The sequence below is a fragment of the Dermochelys coriacea genome, chromosome 1 (genome assembly GCF_009764565.3).
Source record: "Dermochelys coriacea isolate rDerCor1 chromosome 1, rDerCor1.pri.v4, whole genome shotgun sequence".
Taxonomy (NCBI): Eukaryota; Metazoa; Chordata; order Testudines; family Dermochelyidae; genus Dermochelys; species Dermochelys coriacea.
In genome coordinates, this window is record NC_050068.2 from 111,260,548 (window position 1) to 111,276,324 (window position 15,777).

General features: G+C 39.9%; 1 protein-coding gene across 2 annotated transcripts in view; it reads right to left on the bottom strand.

Moving 5' to 3' along the window:
- Window positions 1–14,900, bottom strand: part of ADPRHL1 (ADP-ribosylhydrolase like 1) — a 53,162-nt gene extending 38,262 nt beyond the window's left edge. The window contains exon 1 of one of the 2 annotated variants that reach the window (XM_043506540.1): window positions 12,791–14,900. In XM_043506540.1, the coding sequence (XP_043362475.1) occupies window positions 12,791–13,004 (214 nt within the window). In that variant the 5' untranslated portion in view covers window positions 13,005–14,900. The remainder of the gene's footprint in view (window positions 1–12,790) is intronic. The other variant, XM_038387041.2, reaches the window with a different exon arrangement.
- Window positions 14,901–15,777: the final 877 nt, after the last annotated feature.

A 15,777-nucleotide genomic window follows, 5' to 3' on the forward strand; every position in this document is an offset into this window, starting at 1 on the left:
GACTTTAATGTGGCTATTCAAGTGCTTAAAAGTATGTACATGCTTTAATATCTTGAAAAACCAGAGCCTCTGAGTTTATATGTGGACACTAGTCCAGTTCAAGACTGAATTACCCTGTTTAAAAAATTACCACTCACTAGTTTTCAGTTCTGCTGGTTCATGCGTAATTAAGCCCAGGGGCAAATTAGCAGTTTTTAATATTTTTTATTAATTGTATATTTTATATAATTATTGATCATTTATTTAGATTTGCAGGCATTTCAGTGCAGAGGTCCATGTCTTCCTATATTTCTTCAGTTTCCAACACAATGAACTCTTGATCCTCAGTGGGTGTTACCATGATATAAATTATGATGATGAAGATGGTTAATAATAATAGTAAATCTCTATACTCTTTGTAATTTTCTTACCAAATGCAGGGGCGGCCCTAGACTAGCTGCCAGCAACTGGTGCCCTAGGCGAACCATGCAATTGGTGTCCCCTACCCACAAGTCCCAAGGGCAGATCTAGGCTGAGGTTTTTGGTAAACTGGGAAACGTTTTGTCCCTTTTTTCCTTTTAATGTTTTTAAGCGTTTTTATTTAAACATTGGCTTAATTATTCGGTTTGTCCGTCTGTCCAACCAATGTTTCTGAGATCAGATAAAATAGAGACAGAAATTTTCAGAATAGATTAGTAAACAACAGCTAGATGATATTTCAGTCCGATTTCAAATAGAAATGCATTCAAATGTTAATTATAATTTTTTATTACAAATCCAAAACCATCCATTACACTATCCTGCTTTAACTGCCATTACCACCACATCCAATATAGAAAGAAATAAGAAAACTCTTCAATGAACTTTAACCTGTATTTACAAAACACTCTGAATAAAAAATGCTCTGGGCTCTTAAAACATGACTTTTCTTGGTTTAAGTTTTGAAAATTCAGTCACTAGTTCTTTTAGATCCAGTTTTCCAGCTATTTCATGTTCTATTGACATTGTGGCAAGTCCAACAAGTCTCTCTTGCACCATTGTTGAACGCAGATATGTTTTATCAATTTTAACTTGAGAAGCTATGTTCCCCACTAGCTACGGAAACTGGCAAAGTTAAAAGGATGCGTAGAGCTATAAAAATGTTTGGAAAATTGTCTATGAGTTTATTTTCACAAAAAAACTTCAGTACTTCTTCGGGAGTGGAATGTGTCTTAAGTCGTCTTGTAAAAGCCTGAAGCTCACTACACAAATCTGTAGCATCAATGTCTTTTGAATTTTCATGAGTCAATGCCAACTCCAGTTTTATACAAAATTCTCTTATCTGTTTAGCTGTTTTCTTTTGCAAGCTGTGGATATCATATAGACAGCCAAATACTGACTGCTGCATCTGTTGAAATCTTTCGTCAACCGAGTGAACAGCAGTATCAAGGACTGTGAAGTAGAAATTCACATTGAACCTTTGTTTTGGGTTCTGAATGGGAGTGTCTCATCCTTCATAAGAAAACTGCTCTTTCTTTTGCCGAATGCGAACTGGCTCTGGTTCAAATTCTGTCGGAAAGGCTATTTCTTCAGCAAGCTCAAGAGAATCTACCAGTGTTCTTTCGAACCCTTCATCACTTCTGAATTCCTCCAGAATATTTTTAGTTTGCTACAGTTTTTGAGTAGCAGAATGTATGTTCAAGTTCTTTTCCTGAAGCTGCGTACTAGTGAGGTTAATCTCGAAAAGGATATTATACCACAAAATGAGTGAAGTCACAAATTTGAACTTGGAAAGGCCATTTGCAAGAGCTTCTGCATCTGAATGTGCCGTATTGCCATATGATCCAGAAATTTCAATTAGGGCATCATAAATGTTTCCAAGTTCATAGCGAAGAGGCTTCAAAGTATCAATGCGACTCTCCCATCTTGTCTGACTAAGTGGTTTCACAGTTAGAGAATTCACATGGCAAGTCAGAATCTCCCAATGGCATGTTGAGCTGAGAAAAACACATAAACATGTTGCACCAGGTCAAAGAGACTGCTTGCCTCCAAACAGCATCTAGCAGCATCATTGACAACCAAATTCAGAGAATGTGCACTGCAAGGAACAAAAAAGGCCCTAGGATTGATTTCCATCATTCTCCTTTGCAAACCTTTGTCTTTACCCTGCAAATTACTCCCATTATCATAGCCTTGGCCCATATAAATTTTCAACAGATAACGACATTATTTCAAGTTCTTGTAGAATAGTTTAAGTCATAAATGCTCCAGTTGTCTCCTTCAGTGGTATGAAACCCAAAAAGTGTTCCCTATGAGCACTTCAACATTATCTTCATCAGCAGACTTTTCCATATCCACAAAACGAATGATCATCGTCATTTGTTCAACATGACTCACATCTGGTGTACAGTCCAGTATTATTGAAAAGTATTTTGCATAATGGCAGCTTCTACAATTTTCTTTTTAATGGCATTTGCTAGGATTTGAATCAGTTCATTCTGCATATTTTTTCCTAAGTAATGAATCTGTGTTTCATGATCAGTTATTTTACATAGGTGCTCCTTCATGACTGGGTCAAACAAAGCTAGATATTCAACAAATTTTAAAAAGTTTCCATTACCTGGAGTGTAATTTTTCATTTCAACTGCAGCTGTGGAATGCTAAATTTTGCCCACTAAGAATACTCACTAAACAATCACACACTCTAATACTGGTTGCCAATATTCTTCTTTTCCCTTGATCACACGTACATTTTCTTCATCGATAGTTTTTCCTTTTTTCAATTGTAATTCAAGTTCTTTCCAATTCTGAAAATATTCCAAATGTTCTGTACTCTTTCATCTGAAGAGAGAATTGAAGATGTTTTTCCAGTCCTTCGAACCATTTTCAGTAAGTGATGTACCAATTGCTTGGCTTCTAAACAACTTGCAGCAAAAGCAAAACACAGAGTCCTTTGACACTGAATATTGTAACCAGTTTCAATGAATTTCTTCCCCATTAATGAGTTTCCTCTTGTAATGTTGAGCAAAGAATTTTCTTTTATTTCCATCCTTAGGGAAGGGAAATTCATGAACTGGTTTGGGTCCATGTTCCACGAGAATTTGCTGCATTGTCATCACATCTTGGTCATGAAGCTGGGTCCCCTACTGTAACTTGTTTGTAACTTCCTCATCCTTTCTTCCTTCTACTTCATTTACTTCAATTTCTGCATGTTCTCTTAAGGTGAATAAATTTTCTCCACTTCCATATCAGTCTGATGCTGTGAGCTGCCTTCATCTAGAAGTAAGTTTCCATCATCTTGAGTTTCCAAACTGCTTTTTTGTGGATCTGAGCTACCCTCATCTCGAAGTAATATACCTTCATCTTGATGTTCCAAACTGCTTCCATGTGGATGTGAGCTAGCCTCTTCTCCAAGTAAAATTCCCTCATCTGGATGCTGTGAACTGCTTCCATCTTTATTTGGATTAAAGTGATGATACTTCAGGAAGGATCCCTATTGTTTTGCTTGGTCCTTTTCTTTCTCAGCCTTTCATTTACGATACTCAGCTTCTGAGGGTTTTCTTTTTCCTTTTTCTGACATGGGGCATTTGAATATTGCTATGTACTGTGCTCCTGACTGCAAGCATTATAGCATTAAGGATGGCTGACACACCCACCACATGGCTGGCAATTTAAACCACATTGCAGCCATCCCAACATGTCTTTTCACTGCTTAAAGGTTCAATGATTAGTAACATACACTCACTTACCTATTAAAACAGTCAGTTACAGCATTTACATGGAAATAAAATGACCTTTTTTGACGTTATAACCCGACACCGGTTGTTTGGAAAGTAATCCGCTTCCTCGCAGTTACCCGCTTGGAGTATGACGTCATCACTTTCATAATCTATTAAGCATTAATGCTGTTACTTTTCTTTTATGGACCTTATTTATTACATGTGAACTAGTTATAACAAAGAAAAGTTCATAATTATACAGCCCGATAATAACGCTAAGGTTTAATAACACTTAAAGATACTCACATTTTGAATTTATAATGCTGAAAAATGTTATTCTTTATTCTTTGGCACCAAGAAACACAATTTTCCACAGGTATTCGCTCTACTCTTAACCATCTACCTGCGACATGTGTTAAAATGACCATTTGACATATATCAACTCACAATATCTCCGCTCTACATGAATTTCCGGCTATGCGATCTTGATGTATATTCGAGTTAGGTGTCATTAACATTGCAGCTCTTGCTGCTGGCAGATGTGTTTCATTGTGGCTGAGTTATTGCTTATCAAAATTGCGGAGTGGGTCATCTTGACCCTACATCACAAATTGAAAAAAAATATCACTAAAATATTTATTTTTGCAGTAAATAAAGGATCTGACATATTAATAAATTCTCAGAAATGTAGAGAAATGAATTATAATTCATATTTCCTCCGTACGTGCACAGGAATTGAAATAATGACATCTTCATTATTTTATTTGTATTTTTTTCATCTTTTTCTTTTTTTTTTAATTTGATTTTTCTCCCCTCGAATTTGGCAACCCATTTAACTTGGCACCCTAGGCGACTGCCTAGTTCACCTATATAGACGGACCGCCCTGAGCAAATGATTCTCTGAAACATGGTCATTAACTACATTTACTTGTTGGTTATTTCTACTGTGCTGAAACCTGAGGTCTTCACTGAGAGCCCTTAGTCATGTTGAATAATACATTGCTTCTTCAGTAGGGCTACCTGTTGGAGTAAATTACTAAGTGCACCAACACCTCATCAGCTCATTCCAATTGGGCTTAAAAGAATGCACCTGGACCTTTGAGGGAAGAGAGACCTGGTGAGTCAGAACTGCCTGGGTCAGTTAGGAAAGGGCTGATGAGATCTGCCAGAGACTGGTGCAGAGGCAGGGGCTGCAGGAGGTCCCTTTAGGAAGCTGTAGATGGTTCCTGGGGGAAAGCTGGAGAGCAACAAGGGGGGTTTACTGGCTAACTTCCCCAAGCCAGAGAGTCAGGGCTGGAGACCAGAAAGCAGCAGAGGGCAGTGCCTGCTGGCTCTATGCTGGAGAGCTGAAGTGGAAAGCCAGAGAGGGCTGAAGGCAGGGGAGCAGCTGATGAGCTTACTCACTGACATCTCCACATTGGAGAGCTGGATCCAGGGGAACTGTGAGAGAGCCAGGGGGACAGAGGGATGCTCTCCTGGTGAAGATGCACTCCCAGCAGAGAGGCTGTGGGGATTCCTGCTGGAAAGAGTGGGGTTGCACTCCATCCGGCCAGGGCAGAGGGATTGAAAATTACTGACTGGGAGCCTCAGTGTGGTGGAAGATACCAGAGTGTTGTATGGAAAGATTCACAGCAGAGATGCTGGTGAGCTGCCCACTGGGAAGAGTGGGGTGTTAAGGACAATGTACACTGGGTGTAGGAAACTGATTATGTTTGGGACTTTTGTTGGAGATTTTTTGAATGATGTTTTGGTAATAAACTGGCCCCAAGGAGGGCTGTTATTCAAGTAAGAGAGCCTGAAATTGAGTTACTGGGAACTCTGAATGGGGAAACTGAGGCAGGAGTACCTGTTGGGCTGCAGGATGGTGCTCTATGACAGGAACAAATAGTGAAAATCTCATGCCTCAGGCATCCTGTGGGGAAAGCTCATCTAATAACCCCTCTATTTCAGTCATTGTCCAGTTCTTCAGAATAATGGAAGAGAATCGATTTAAGGTAAGGTATGCAGGCTCATAATCCAGGGATGTTCTTTAAATGACCATATATGCAGTAAAACAAGGTTTAAAAAGAGCAGTTTCCCTTCTTCCATCTGTAGTGTATCATATAAAACATATCCTTCAACCCACAGGGAATCCAAGAGGAGCAAGGACATCTTCAAGCCACCCTCCGCCCCCCATTTCAGACTTAGCCAGATGCCAGTTTATGTAGGTAGGAAACAAGAGGCAGAAATGTATCAGTTGGGTAGGCACATGCTTCCTTGAAGATTATGAATTGCACATTAGCTACCTGGAGCTAATGGAAGGGCTTTCGCCATCAGAAGGTGGATTAAGAACCAGGCCTGTTCTTGTATCCTTTTAAAAAGAACACTGTAGCACAAACTGCTTGGAGATGAAATCCCAGAGATTGGCAAATATTTGCCTACTACTATAAAAGCTGTCTTCAATACCAAATCTATCTTCAATACTCTGGCCTAGAACATCCTAGGACTTCCTCAGTTGTAGTACCACGATGGGTCTGTATCTGCAAACTCACAGGAGAAGTTTTCATGTTGTTATCTCAGCAATTGAGCCCACTAGAGATAGATGCTTGTTTTTCTTCAAAACTGAAGCCTGATTATTTAAATGCTTGTTCATGTCAGGAAGGACATGACTGGTTTCAGTCATATCTGTATGGTTTCTCCTGCTCTTGGTAATATCAAGAGGTATCTTAATCCTTCTTCCATGCAATAAAGCACACACTGAAGGAGCTCCTGGGATTGCTTCAACCTTTGTTCCTGGATGAGACTTTCTGCTTGGATGTTTGGCCAAATTCATGGGACCTAGGCTTTAGCTGAGTCAGTCTGAGTATCAGCGGCCATTGCTGCTTGTTGCATATCCTTTCTCAGGTGCTCTGGCTGGCAAGATTGCAGTTCTGTGGTCATGCAAATGGAGAGGCTGACTGCTGTAGGAAATGTAGATTTGAATTGTGGTTTTACCATCTATGCTTTTGACAGCAGTAATTAATGGGACTCAAATAGCACTTGAATGTTGAAACTCTATGCTTTGCCTTAACAAAGTGAAGAGTAAAAAAGAATCATTGTGATTTTTTTTCCTTAGAGGGATGTTACTGGAAGGAAAAAAAATCAAGATTTTAAACACCAAAAAAGGTCCTGTTTATGGAACAACTGAAAGGCAAAGTGCTGATGACTGTTGTGGTGAATACATTACAGAAGAAAAGGCACTTGTCTGTCACTTCCCAGTCTTTATTAAAATCCTGACTTCCTGGTATAATCTCTCTGGGGAAAAAATCACACTTACACCTTGCTTTGTTAGAGAAGATGTGAAGGAGTATAAGAATAATACAGTAACATAACTGATAACAGTTACCATTCTTCATGATTCCCCATTCCCCACTCACTTGCTCTATGTCAGCAACATAGATGCTTGAATGAATACTGCCATTATAATGGAAAAGCCATTCAACTTCAGTACTGATTTTGTGTCCATTTGATGCAAATCTTTCAGCTTTTAGAATCACACTACAAACTCTAGGCCCTATCCTGCCAACTGACTCACATGGGGGATGCTAACTTCAGTATAGCTGTGTGGGAACAAAAGACCACCAGCACTGAGAAGCTGACAGGTCCTTCCATAGTAAGGTTTTCACAACACAGACCATGTCTGCTCTTGTGTTTTATACAGTGCTTAGAGGAATGGGGCAGACTCCCAGTTGGAACCTCTGGATGCTACTATAATATAAATATTTAATAACAAAACACACACACAAAAGGTGAGGTGAAAGAAGAGGAAATACTGAAATGTTCTTGCAGCTGCCACAAAGGATCACTATGTGTGTTATTAACCAATACAGCTCATGGGATTTTTTTCCCCCCGTTTTTACTTTTTTGGGATCGGGGTCTTCCAAATCTCTGATAAAGTTTCCCCCTTCTATGTACATACAGCCCTTATGCTCCTCAGTCTGCATCAAGGCCACCATCTTGGATGAGGAGGGCAGGAGCCTTCAGATGCTGACAATGCTGCTCCTTAAGCTTCAAATAAGAGAAAATGATCCATTTAGCAGCAGCTTCACTAAGTCACAGGTACAAGTAGTAGCTGAATAGGTCCAATAGACCTGATTCCACTTACTTGAGTTTTACTCCATTGATTTCAATGCTTTGACACCACTGTGAAATGAGAACTGGGTCCAATATCTTTAATTTGCTTTCAGCCCACCATGGTGTTACAGACTGCTCTAGTTCTGTTTTTCTTCAGGTAATACAATAAAAGTTCATTCATCATGCTTGTGTTCTTCCCAGGCATGTGGCTATGGGCTGAAGAGTCTTCACTAAAATTCCCCTCTCCAGTCTGCAGCTATCTCAGTAGTCCAGTCATGCATTTTGTTATATTTTCTCCAGGCAGTGTGTACGGCATTCAAAGCGCAGGATAAACACAGTCGGACATTGATCCTGGGCAAATGAGTTGAGTGGATGATATGAACCCCTCAATTAATCAATAAATTAAAGGAGGGTAATGTAATTAAAGCCAAGCAATATGGGTTTATAGGAAATAGATCCTGTCAGACTAACTCAGTATGTTGTTGGTTGAGATTACAAGTTTGGTTGATAAAGGTAATAGTGTTAATGTCACATACTTAGACTTCTGTAAGGCATTTGACCTGGTTCCACACAACATTGTGGTTAAAAAACTAGAATGATAGACAATAAACATGGCACATATTAAATGGTTTAAAAGCTGGCTAACTGATAGGTCTCAAAATGTAATTGTAAATGGGAAGTTGTCATTGAACGGGAGTATTTCTAGTGGGGTCCCACAGGGATTGGTTCTTGGCCTACGCTTTTTAACATTTTTGTCAATGACCTAGAAGAAACATAAAATCATCACTGATAAAGTTTGCAGAGGACACAAAAATTGGGGGAGTGGTAAGTAAGGAAGAGGACAGTTCACTGATACAGAGCAATCTGGGTTGCTTCATAAGCTGGGTGTAGGCACACAATATGTATTTTAATAAAATTATATGTAGCTATATACATATAATAGACTGTAGGTCTGGAAGGGACCTCAGTAGGTCATCTAATCATCTCCTGCACTGAGACAGGATTAAGTATCATCTCTCTAAGCCATCCCAGACAGATATTTATCTAACCTGTTCTTAAAAACCTCCAGCGATGGAGATTCCACAAGCTCCTTAAGAAATTATCAGAAGGATAGCTGTGTTTGTCACTTTTACAGATCCAGACTAAGAGTCCTGTAGCACTTTATAGACTAACAGATGTATTGGAGCATAAGCTTTCATGGGTGAATACCCACTTCATCGGATGCATGTGACAAAGTGAGTATTTACCCACGAAAGCTTATGCGCCAATACGTCTGTTAGTCCATAAGGTGCCACAAGACTCTTTGCCACTTTCCCTAGGAAATATATTCCATTGCTTAACAACCCTGACAGGAAGTTTTTCCTAAAGTCTAAACTAAATCTCCCATGCTGCAATTTGAGCCCATTGCCTCTAGTCCTGTCCTCAAGTGAACAAAGGAGAACAGTTTATCACCCTCCTCTTTATAACAACCTATTACCTATTATTGTAATAACCGTAACCTATTATTAAGGACTCTAATCATGTTGCCCCTCAGTCTATTCTTCTCCATACTAAACAAACAAAATTTTTTCAATCTTTCCTCATCATCATGGTTTCTAGACCTTTAATAATTTTTGTTGCTCTATTTTCGACTTTCTCCAGTTTATTCACATCTTTCCCAAAGTGTGGTGTCCAGAACTGGATATAGTACTACAGTCAAGGCCTTATCAGTGCCGAGCAGAGTGGAAGAAAGACTTCTGTTTTACTTCCAACATTCCTGCTAATACATCCCAGAATTATGTTTGCTTTTTTTGCAACAGTATTACATTGTTGACTCATATTTAGTTTGTGAGCCACTATAACCCCTAGATCCTTTTCTGCAGTACTTCTTCCTAGGCAATCATTTTCCATTTTGTACTTGTGCAATTAATTACTCCTTCTTAACTGTATAACTTTGCATTTGTCCAAATTGAATTTTATCCTGTTTATTTCAGACCATTCCTCCAGTTTGTCAAGATCATTTTGAATTCTAATCCCTTCCTCCAAAGTGCTTGCAACCCCGCCCAGCTTGGTATCATCCGCAGATTTTATAAGTGTACTCTCTATTCCATTATCCAAATCATTTACAAAGATATTGAACAGAACGAGACCCAGGACAGCTCCCTGTGGGATCTCACTTCTCTTCCACCTTGATTGAGAACCATTGATAACTATTTTCTGAATAGGTTTTCCAACCAGTTGTGCACCCACCTTATAGTAGGTTCATCTAGGCTGTGTTTCCGTAGTTTGCTTATGAGAAGACCATGTGAGACAGTATCAAAAGCCTTACTAAAGTTGAGATATATCACATTTATTACTTCCCCCTATCCACAAGTCCCCCTATCCCCTGTCAAAGAAGGATATAAGGTTGGTTTGACATGATTTGTTCTTGACAAATCCATGTTGACTTTTACTTTTCACCTTACTATCTTCTAGAGCTTACAGACTGATTGTTTGATTATTTACTCCATTATCTTTCGAGGTACGGAGGTTAAGCTGACTGGTCAATAATTCCTTGTGTTGTCCTTATTCCCCTTTTTATATAGAGGTACTATATTTGTCCTGTCCAGTTCTTGGGTACCGATCCTGTCCTCCACGGGTTCTCAAAGATAATCGCTAATGGATCAGAGATCTCTTCAGCCAGTTCCTTAAGTAACCTAGGGTGTATTTAGTCAGGCCCTGCCAACCTGAAGACTAGTTCTTAAATCCTTAAGTTCTAATTCGTCTAGTTCTTAAGTTGTTCTTTTCCTATTTTGGTCTCAGATCCTACCCCATTTACACTGAAGTTTGCTGTGTTAGTAATCCGACCACTGTGAACCTTTTTGGTGAAAACTGAAACAAAAAAGGCATTTAACATCTCAGTCATTGCTGCATTTTTTATTGTTGTTTTTCCCTTTGAGTAATAGGCCTACCGTCTCCTTGGTCTTCCTCTTGCTAATGTATCTGTAGATTTTTTTTACCCTTTACGTCCCTAGCTAGTTTCATCTCATTTTGTGCCTTGACTGTTCTAATTGGCCATTTAGGAACAAAAAATGTAGGCCATATTTGCATGGGAAGCAGTGACTGAAAAAGATTTGGGGGTCATGATGGATAATCAGCTGAACATGAGCTCCCAGTGCGACGCTGTGGCCAAAAAGGTTAATACAATCCTTGGAAGCATAAACAGGGGAATATTGAGTAAGAGTAGAGAGGTTAATTTTACCTCTGTATTTAGCATTCGTGCAACAAATGCAGGAATATTACTTCCAGTTCTAGTGTGCACAATTCAAGAAGAATGTTGATTAAATTGGAGAGAGTTTGTAGAAGAGCCATCAGAATGGTTAAATGATTAGAAAGTATATTTTATAGTGATAGACTCAAGGAACTCAATCTAAGTAGCTTAACAAAGAGATGGTTACGGAGTGACATAATTACAGTCTAAGAGTACCTACATGGGGAACAAATATTTGATAATGGGCTCTTCAGTCTAGCAGAGGAAGATATGACACCATCCCATGCTGGAAATTAAAGCTAGACAAATTCAGACTGGAAATAAGGCATAAATTTTTAACCGTGAGGGTGATTAACCCTTAGAACAATTTACCCAACATTGAGGTGGATTTTCCATCACTGCCAAATTTTAAATCAAGATTGGATGTTTTTCTAAAAGATCTTGTCTGGGAATTATTTTGGGGAAGTTATACTGTGTTTGTGGTGATTTGTTGTTGTTTTTTAGGAATAGCTGTGCTTCTGTTGTATTTCAATAATAAAATTTACTATTACACTACAGCATAATGAACAGGATTACAAGCAGGACTTGTCAGGCCTAGCAGATATCATTTATACTTTTATAGAGCTTAAGAAGCAGAAAACGTGATGTGCATTTAATCATTGACCATATTCAGAAATATGTTAGACTGACATCTTGTCCTTATCTTTAGTGTATTAGCTATCCCTCAAACCATTGGTTAGCCAGTAGCCAAACATGAAGTATCCAACATTCTCTTCAACTGATCTCTGGACACTAAATTTAGAACAGTTCAGCAGCAGGCAGATAAAACATGAAATATGAGCACAAGTGAAATTGCATTAACTTAGATGATACATACATGTATCTATACATGCTATATATGCTATATATTTAGTTATATATTATTATATATTATATTATTACTTAATGTTAAGGGAAACAGACTAATTTTAAGAGACGTATAAATATTTGCTTCATTTTGAATAAAAAGATCTCGCTAAACACTGTTACTATGTGCTTAATGGTGAGTTTTTGATGACAAGGGCTTGCTAATCTTAAAAACTTTAGCTCAATGGGCAAAAAGTAGACATAAAAACCATTGCTTCCTATAAAAGAAAATTAATACCTTAAGAAAATGCAGAAGTACTTGTTCAAACTTGTGTGATTTTAGAGAAGGATGCATATAAATAGCAGTGACTGTTGTAATATATTTTAGGTGAAAATATAGTAATTTAAAATGGCTCTCTGTAGATCAAAGATACACATTTTTCTAACCAGGTTACTCCTTAATGAATTTAAGGTGGCCCAGTGACATCATGATGTACTGTATTAATGATTAGTCTATATACATTTTTTTCTGCACAAGAGTGTCATTCTTTTAAAAGGTTTATTCCCAGAGGGCAGTACTGTTCCCTGAAGCTTAGGGCATAGAAAATACTTATTTAACCAACTTTTCACTTTGATAGGTACCAAGTGCCCCACTGTATTAGTATTTAATTTGTATTAGCTTTAAACCTTAGAAAAAATATAGGGAGACACTCTAAACCTAAGAAATCAAACCTTGTTATTTTTTGTGACTGTCAGAACATTACTTTCACCTGGGAGACATGTTGTGGGCTTATAGTTGTTATTCAGTAAAGCTGTGTCTTTAGACTCTGAATAGTTTCTCCCAAGCTCACTGCTCCCATATCATTTAGTGCCTATTTTAAGAAAGCTAGCAGCTCCACAGCTTTGTTCCTTCCCAATCTAGGTTCGCAAGTCAGCCATTACTTACCTGTGATGACAGCCTCCGCTGTAGCCATGTGCATGAGAGTATTGTCACTCACTGGCCATTTGTCTCCAGACAGCACCAGGTTCTCAAGTCCTCCAATTTCCTTTAGTTCCTCTTGGATCTTTGCACCTAAAGCATTGTTTTCTCGGGTGAAATTTCGATAACCAAGAGCATCGCCTACCCCTGCCAGCAAGACAGCAGCTTTAAATTTCTCCATTACAAGGGACTTTGACACTTCTCACTTTCCTTTTGTCTAAAACAGCCACTGAATCTGGATCTTTCTTTGTTCCTTTGCCTTCAGCTGAGCTCAACTGACACTTTATATTAGCCATTGTGTCACTGCACAGATCTCTCTGTATAAGGCAAGGCTTGCCTTTTCTGGCTTTTCAGGTGCCACCTCTTGTCCCAAATCCAATGAAGAGAAAATATTTCTTAATCCAAATATATTTTACTGGGGTTAGTTAATTGTAAAAACATGTGTGTACAACATGCAAGAAGTGAAATGCAAAGATCAAAATAATTCCTGCAATGCAGCATAAAGCAAGCCAGAAATACTTTGACTGTCCACTTTAAGTAACTCTACACCCAGATAATCAAATGTGTGGTAGGAGTGTTAATTTTTTTAACGGCTTGTAAATGAACATGTTTTTCTTTGGTTCTGTAATATTTTAGACTTAGTTTCTCTTTGTGGAACTGATTAAGAAACAGAAACACAGTCTGCTGTTACAAAAGGATGTACAGAGCCCCTCCCCAAATGCAATAGATTCAAGGTTGGAAAATTATGTAGAAAGAGCCCACTAAAATTCAGTAGAGCTTTCACATTTCTAACTGTATCCAATGGCAAAGTTTTATTATCTGGAGGCACAGATGGGTTTGTTACTGAATTTAGACACGTGACCCAGAAAACACTGGCTCCAAATTAAGCTGGCTGATCCATTTAAAAAAAAAACAAAACACCACACACACACTTTTTTGCTCTTCCCCTTTACAATAGGAATGATTAACTAATTCATTGTGTCCTTGGATAAAATCAAGTAAAATAATAATTTATACCACACTGTGGACTGGGTCCTTGGATAAAAGCAAGCAAAATGACTTATACCACACCTACTAGTATTCTCCTCTCTAGAAAGGAATGTACTTTTCATACCAGCATGTCCATAGATTGCATTTTAGCTGTGACAGGAGATTAGCATTATATGTTTTGGAATGAATATTAAGTGATGATCATGGGGTCTAGGAAAATTGTTTATCCAGAAAATGTCCAACTTGATGGATAATCTTATATTTTGATAAAAACTCTTGTACTCAGTGTTTTGGTTCACTCTGTGGCTATATATATATATATATATGAGACCAGCCCTTCTGTGGCATGATTTGGGGAGGGAGACTCCAGCCTTTGTACCCAATACCTTGCGCCTGAGCACAACTATTTCTGTCCACTCTGTCTACACTGCAATGAAAAAACACAACACTGAGTCCCATCCCACAGCATGACAGCAGTCAAGAGTCCACAGACTCAAAGAAGCCCAGGGACCCCTGCTTCTCATCCAGATGGCCTCTGTCAATGTCCCCATGGCCCTCTGGCACAGCTAGTCCTCCCTTAATAGTGGCTGATCCCCAGCACAGCACCACCCAGCGGACAGGGCCCATCTTGTCCCCTGACAATATTGAGCAGCGGAGGGAGCACAGCAGCTCCTGGTGGAGTGGGCAGAGGAAACACAAATACCATCTATTGAGAGTCAACCCTCAAGGAAGGGAGGATGGCAACCCCAGAGGTGGCAGCAATGGGGGAGGGTCAGCAGAGGGAGTAGGATTGGGGACCCTGACAGCCATGCCACTGGGAGGTTGGCAGCACTATACCAGTTACAGGGGTTAAAGGGACACAGTGACACTGGGCTGAGGTGCCATGATAGAGAAGAAGGAGAAGGGGGCACTGCAAGGGACTTGGCACCTAGATCAAGGCCTGCTGGCAGAAAGTTGTCTTCCCCTGGGGCTAGAGAGGTCAGACCTATGGCCTCAAATGTCCTTGAAGATGGCCTCAAGGCCCTCCCCAACACCACTAAGAAGGCATCCTCCCCACCAGCCACCAAGGTAAGCTCCACCTCAGCACTGACTGGAGGGCCAGGAGAAGAGCGACAGGAGCAGAGTTGTCCCCCCTCCACTGCCAGTGCATCCCCGGCCAGCTCCACCCACTGGACCAAGGTGGCTCAGCAGTGCCCCCCCCGATGCTGTATGGGAAGCCTCTTCCCCCTCTTTCAGGTCACAAATGAGGTGCTGGGCTTACAGCTTACATCTGTTGTGCTGACCACCCCACCCCCATTACCAGTACCCAGTCCTCATTGGTGTTGTCTAAGGGTGGGCCAGCAGGAGTAGGCTCAGCAGGCAGGGATGATAGGATGGGGATTAGAGGAAGCACAGATGGGACAACTGCATGAGGGACAGTCTCCACCTTGGATGGACCCACTCCCATGCTCCCTGACATTGCCTCAACTCCCCCGCCATGGACCCCACCCTGATGGCTGGTGGTGGCGCTGGCCCCGGAACCCGAGCGGGGTTGTTAGCTGGGGAGGAGCAGGGACCAGGTGGGCATGGTGGGGCCTGCACTCTCCCAGGACACAGGGAGGGCCTTGCACCGTTCCTTGCCAGACTAAGCAACAGTCCTTCTGGAGGTGCCTCAGAGCTTGGAAGAGGAAGCACCAAGTCTCCCAGGGTGTATTTGATTTAAATCACTAGTCAGGAAGACACGATTTAATCATGGATTTCTACATAAAAGTGCATTCTTGTTGGTTGTTATAACCTTAATACATATTCTTCACAACTCAGAGATAGATGTAGGTTTCATTTTTAGAAGGTACACACTAGACATTTTTAAAAAGTGATTTATTTAGAAAACTTTTCAGATTAATTTTACAACTATATTAGAAAATGAATGATTGTTTGGTTATTTAATTTACCAAAGGTAATTGAAGCAGATATTTATGAAGTCA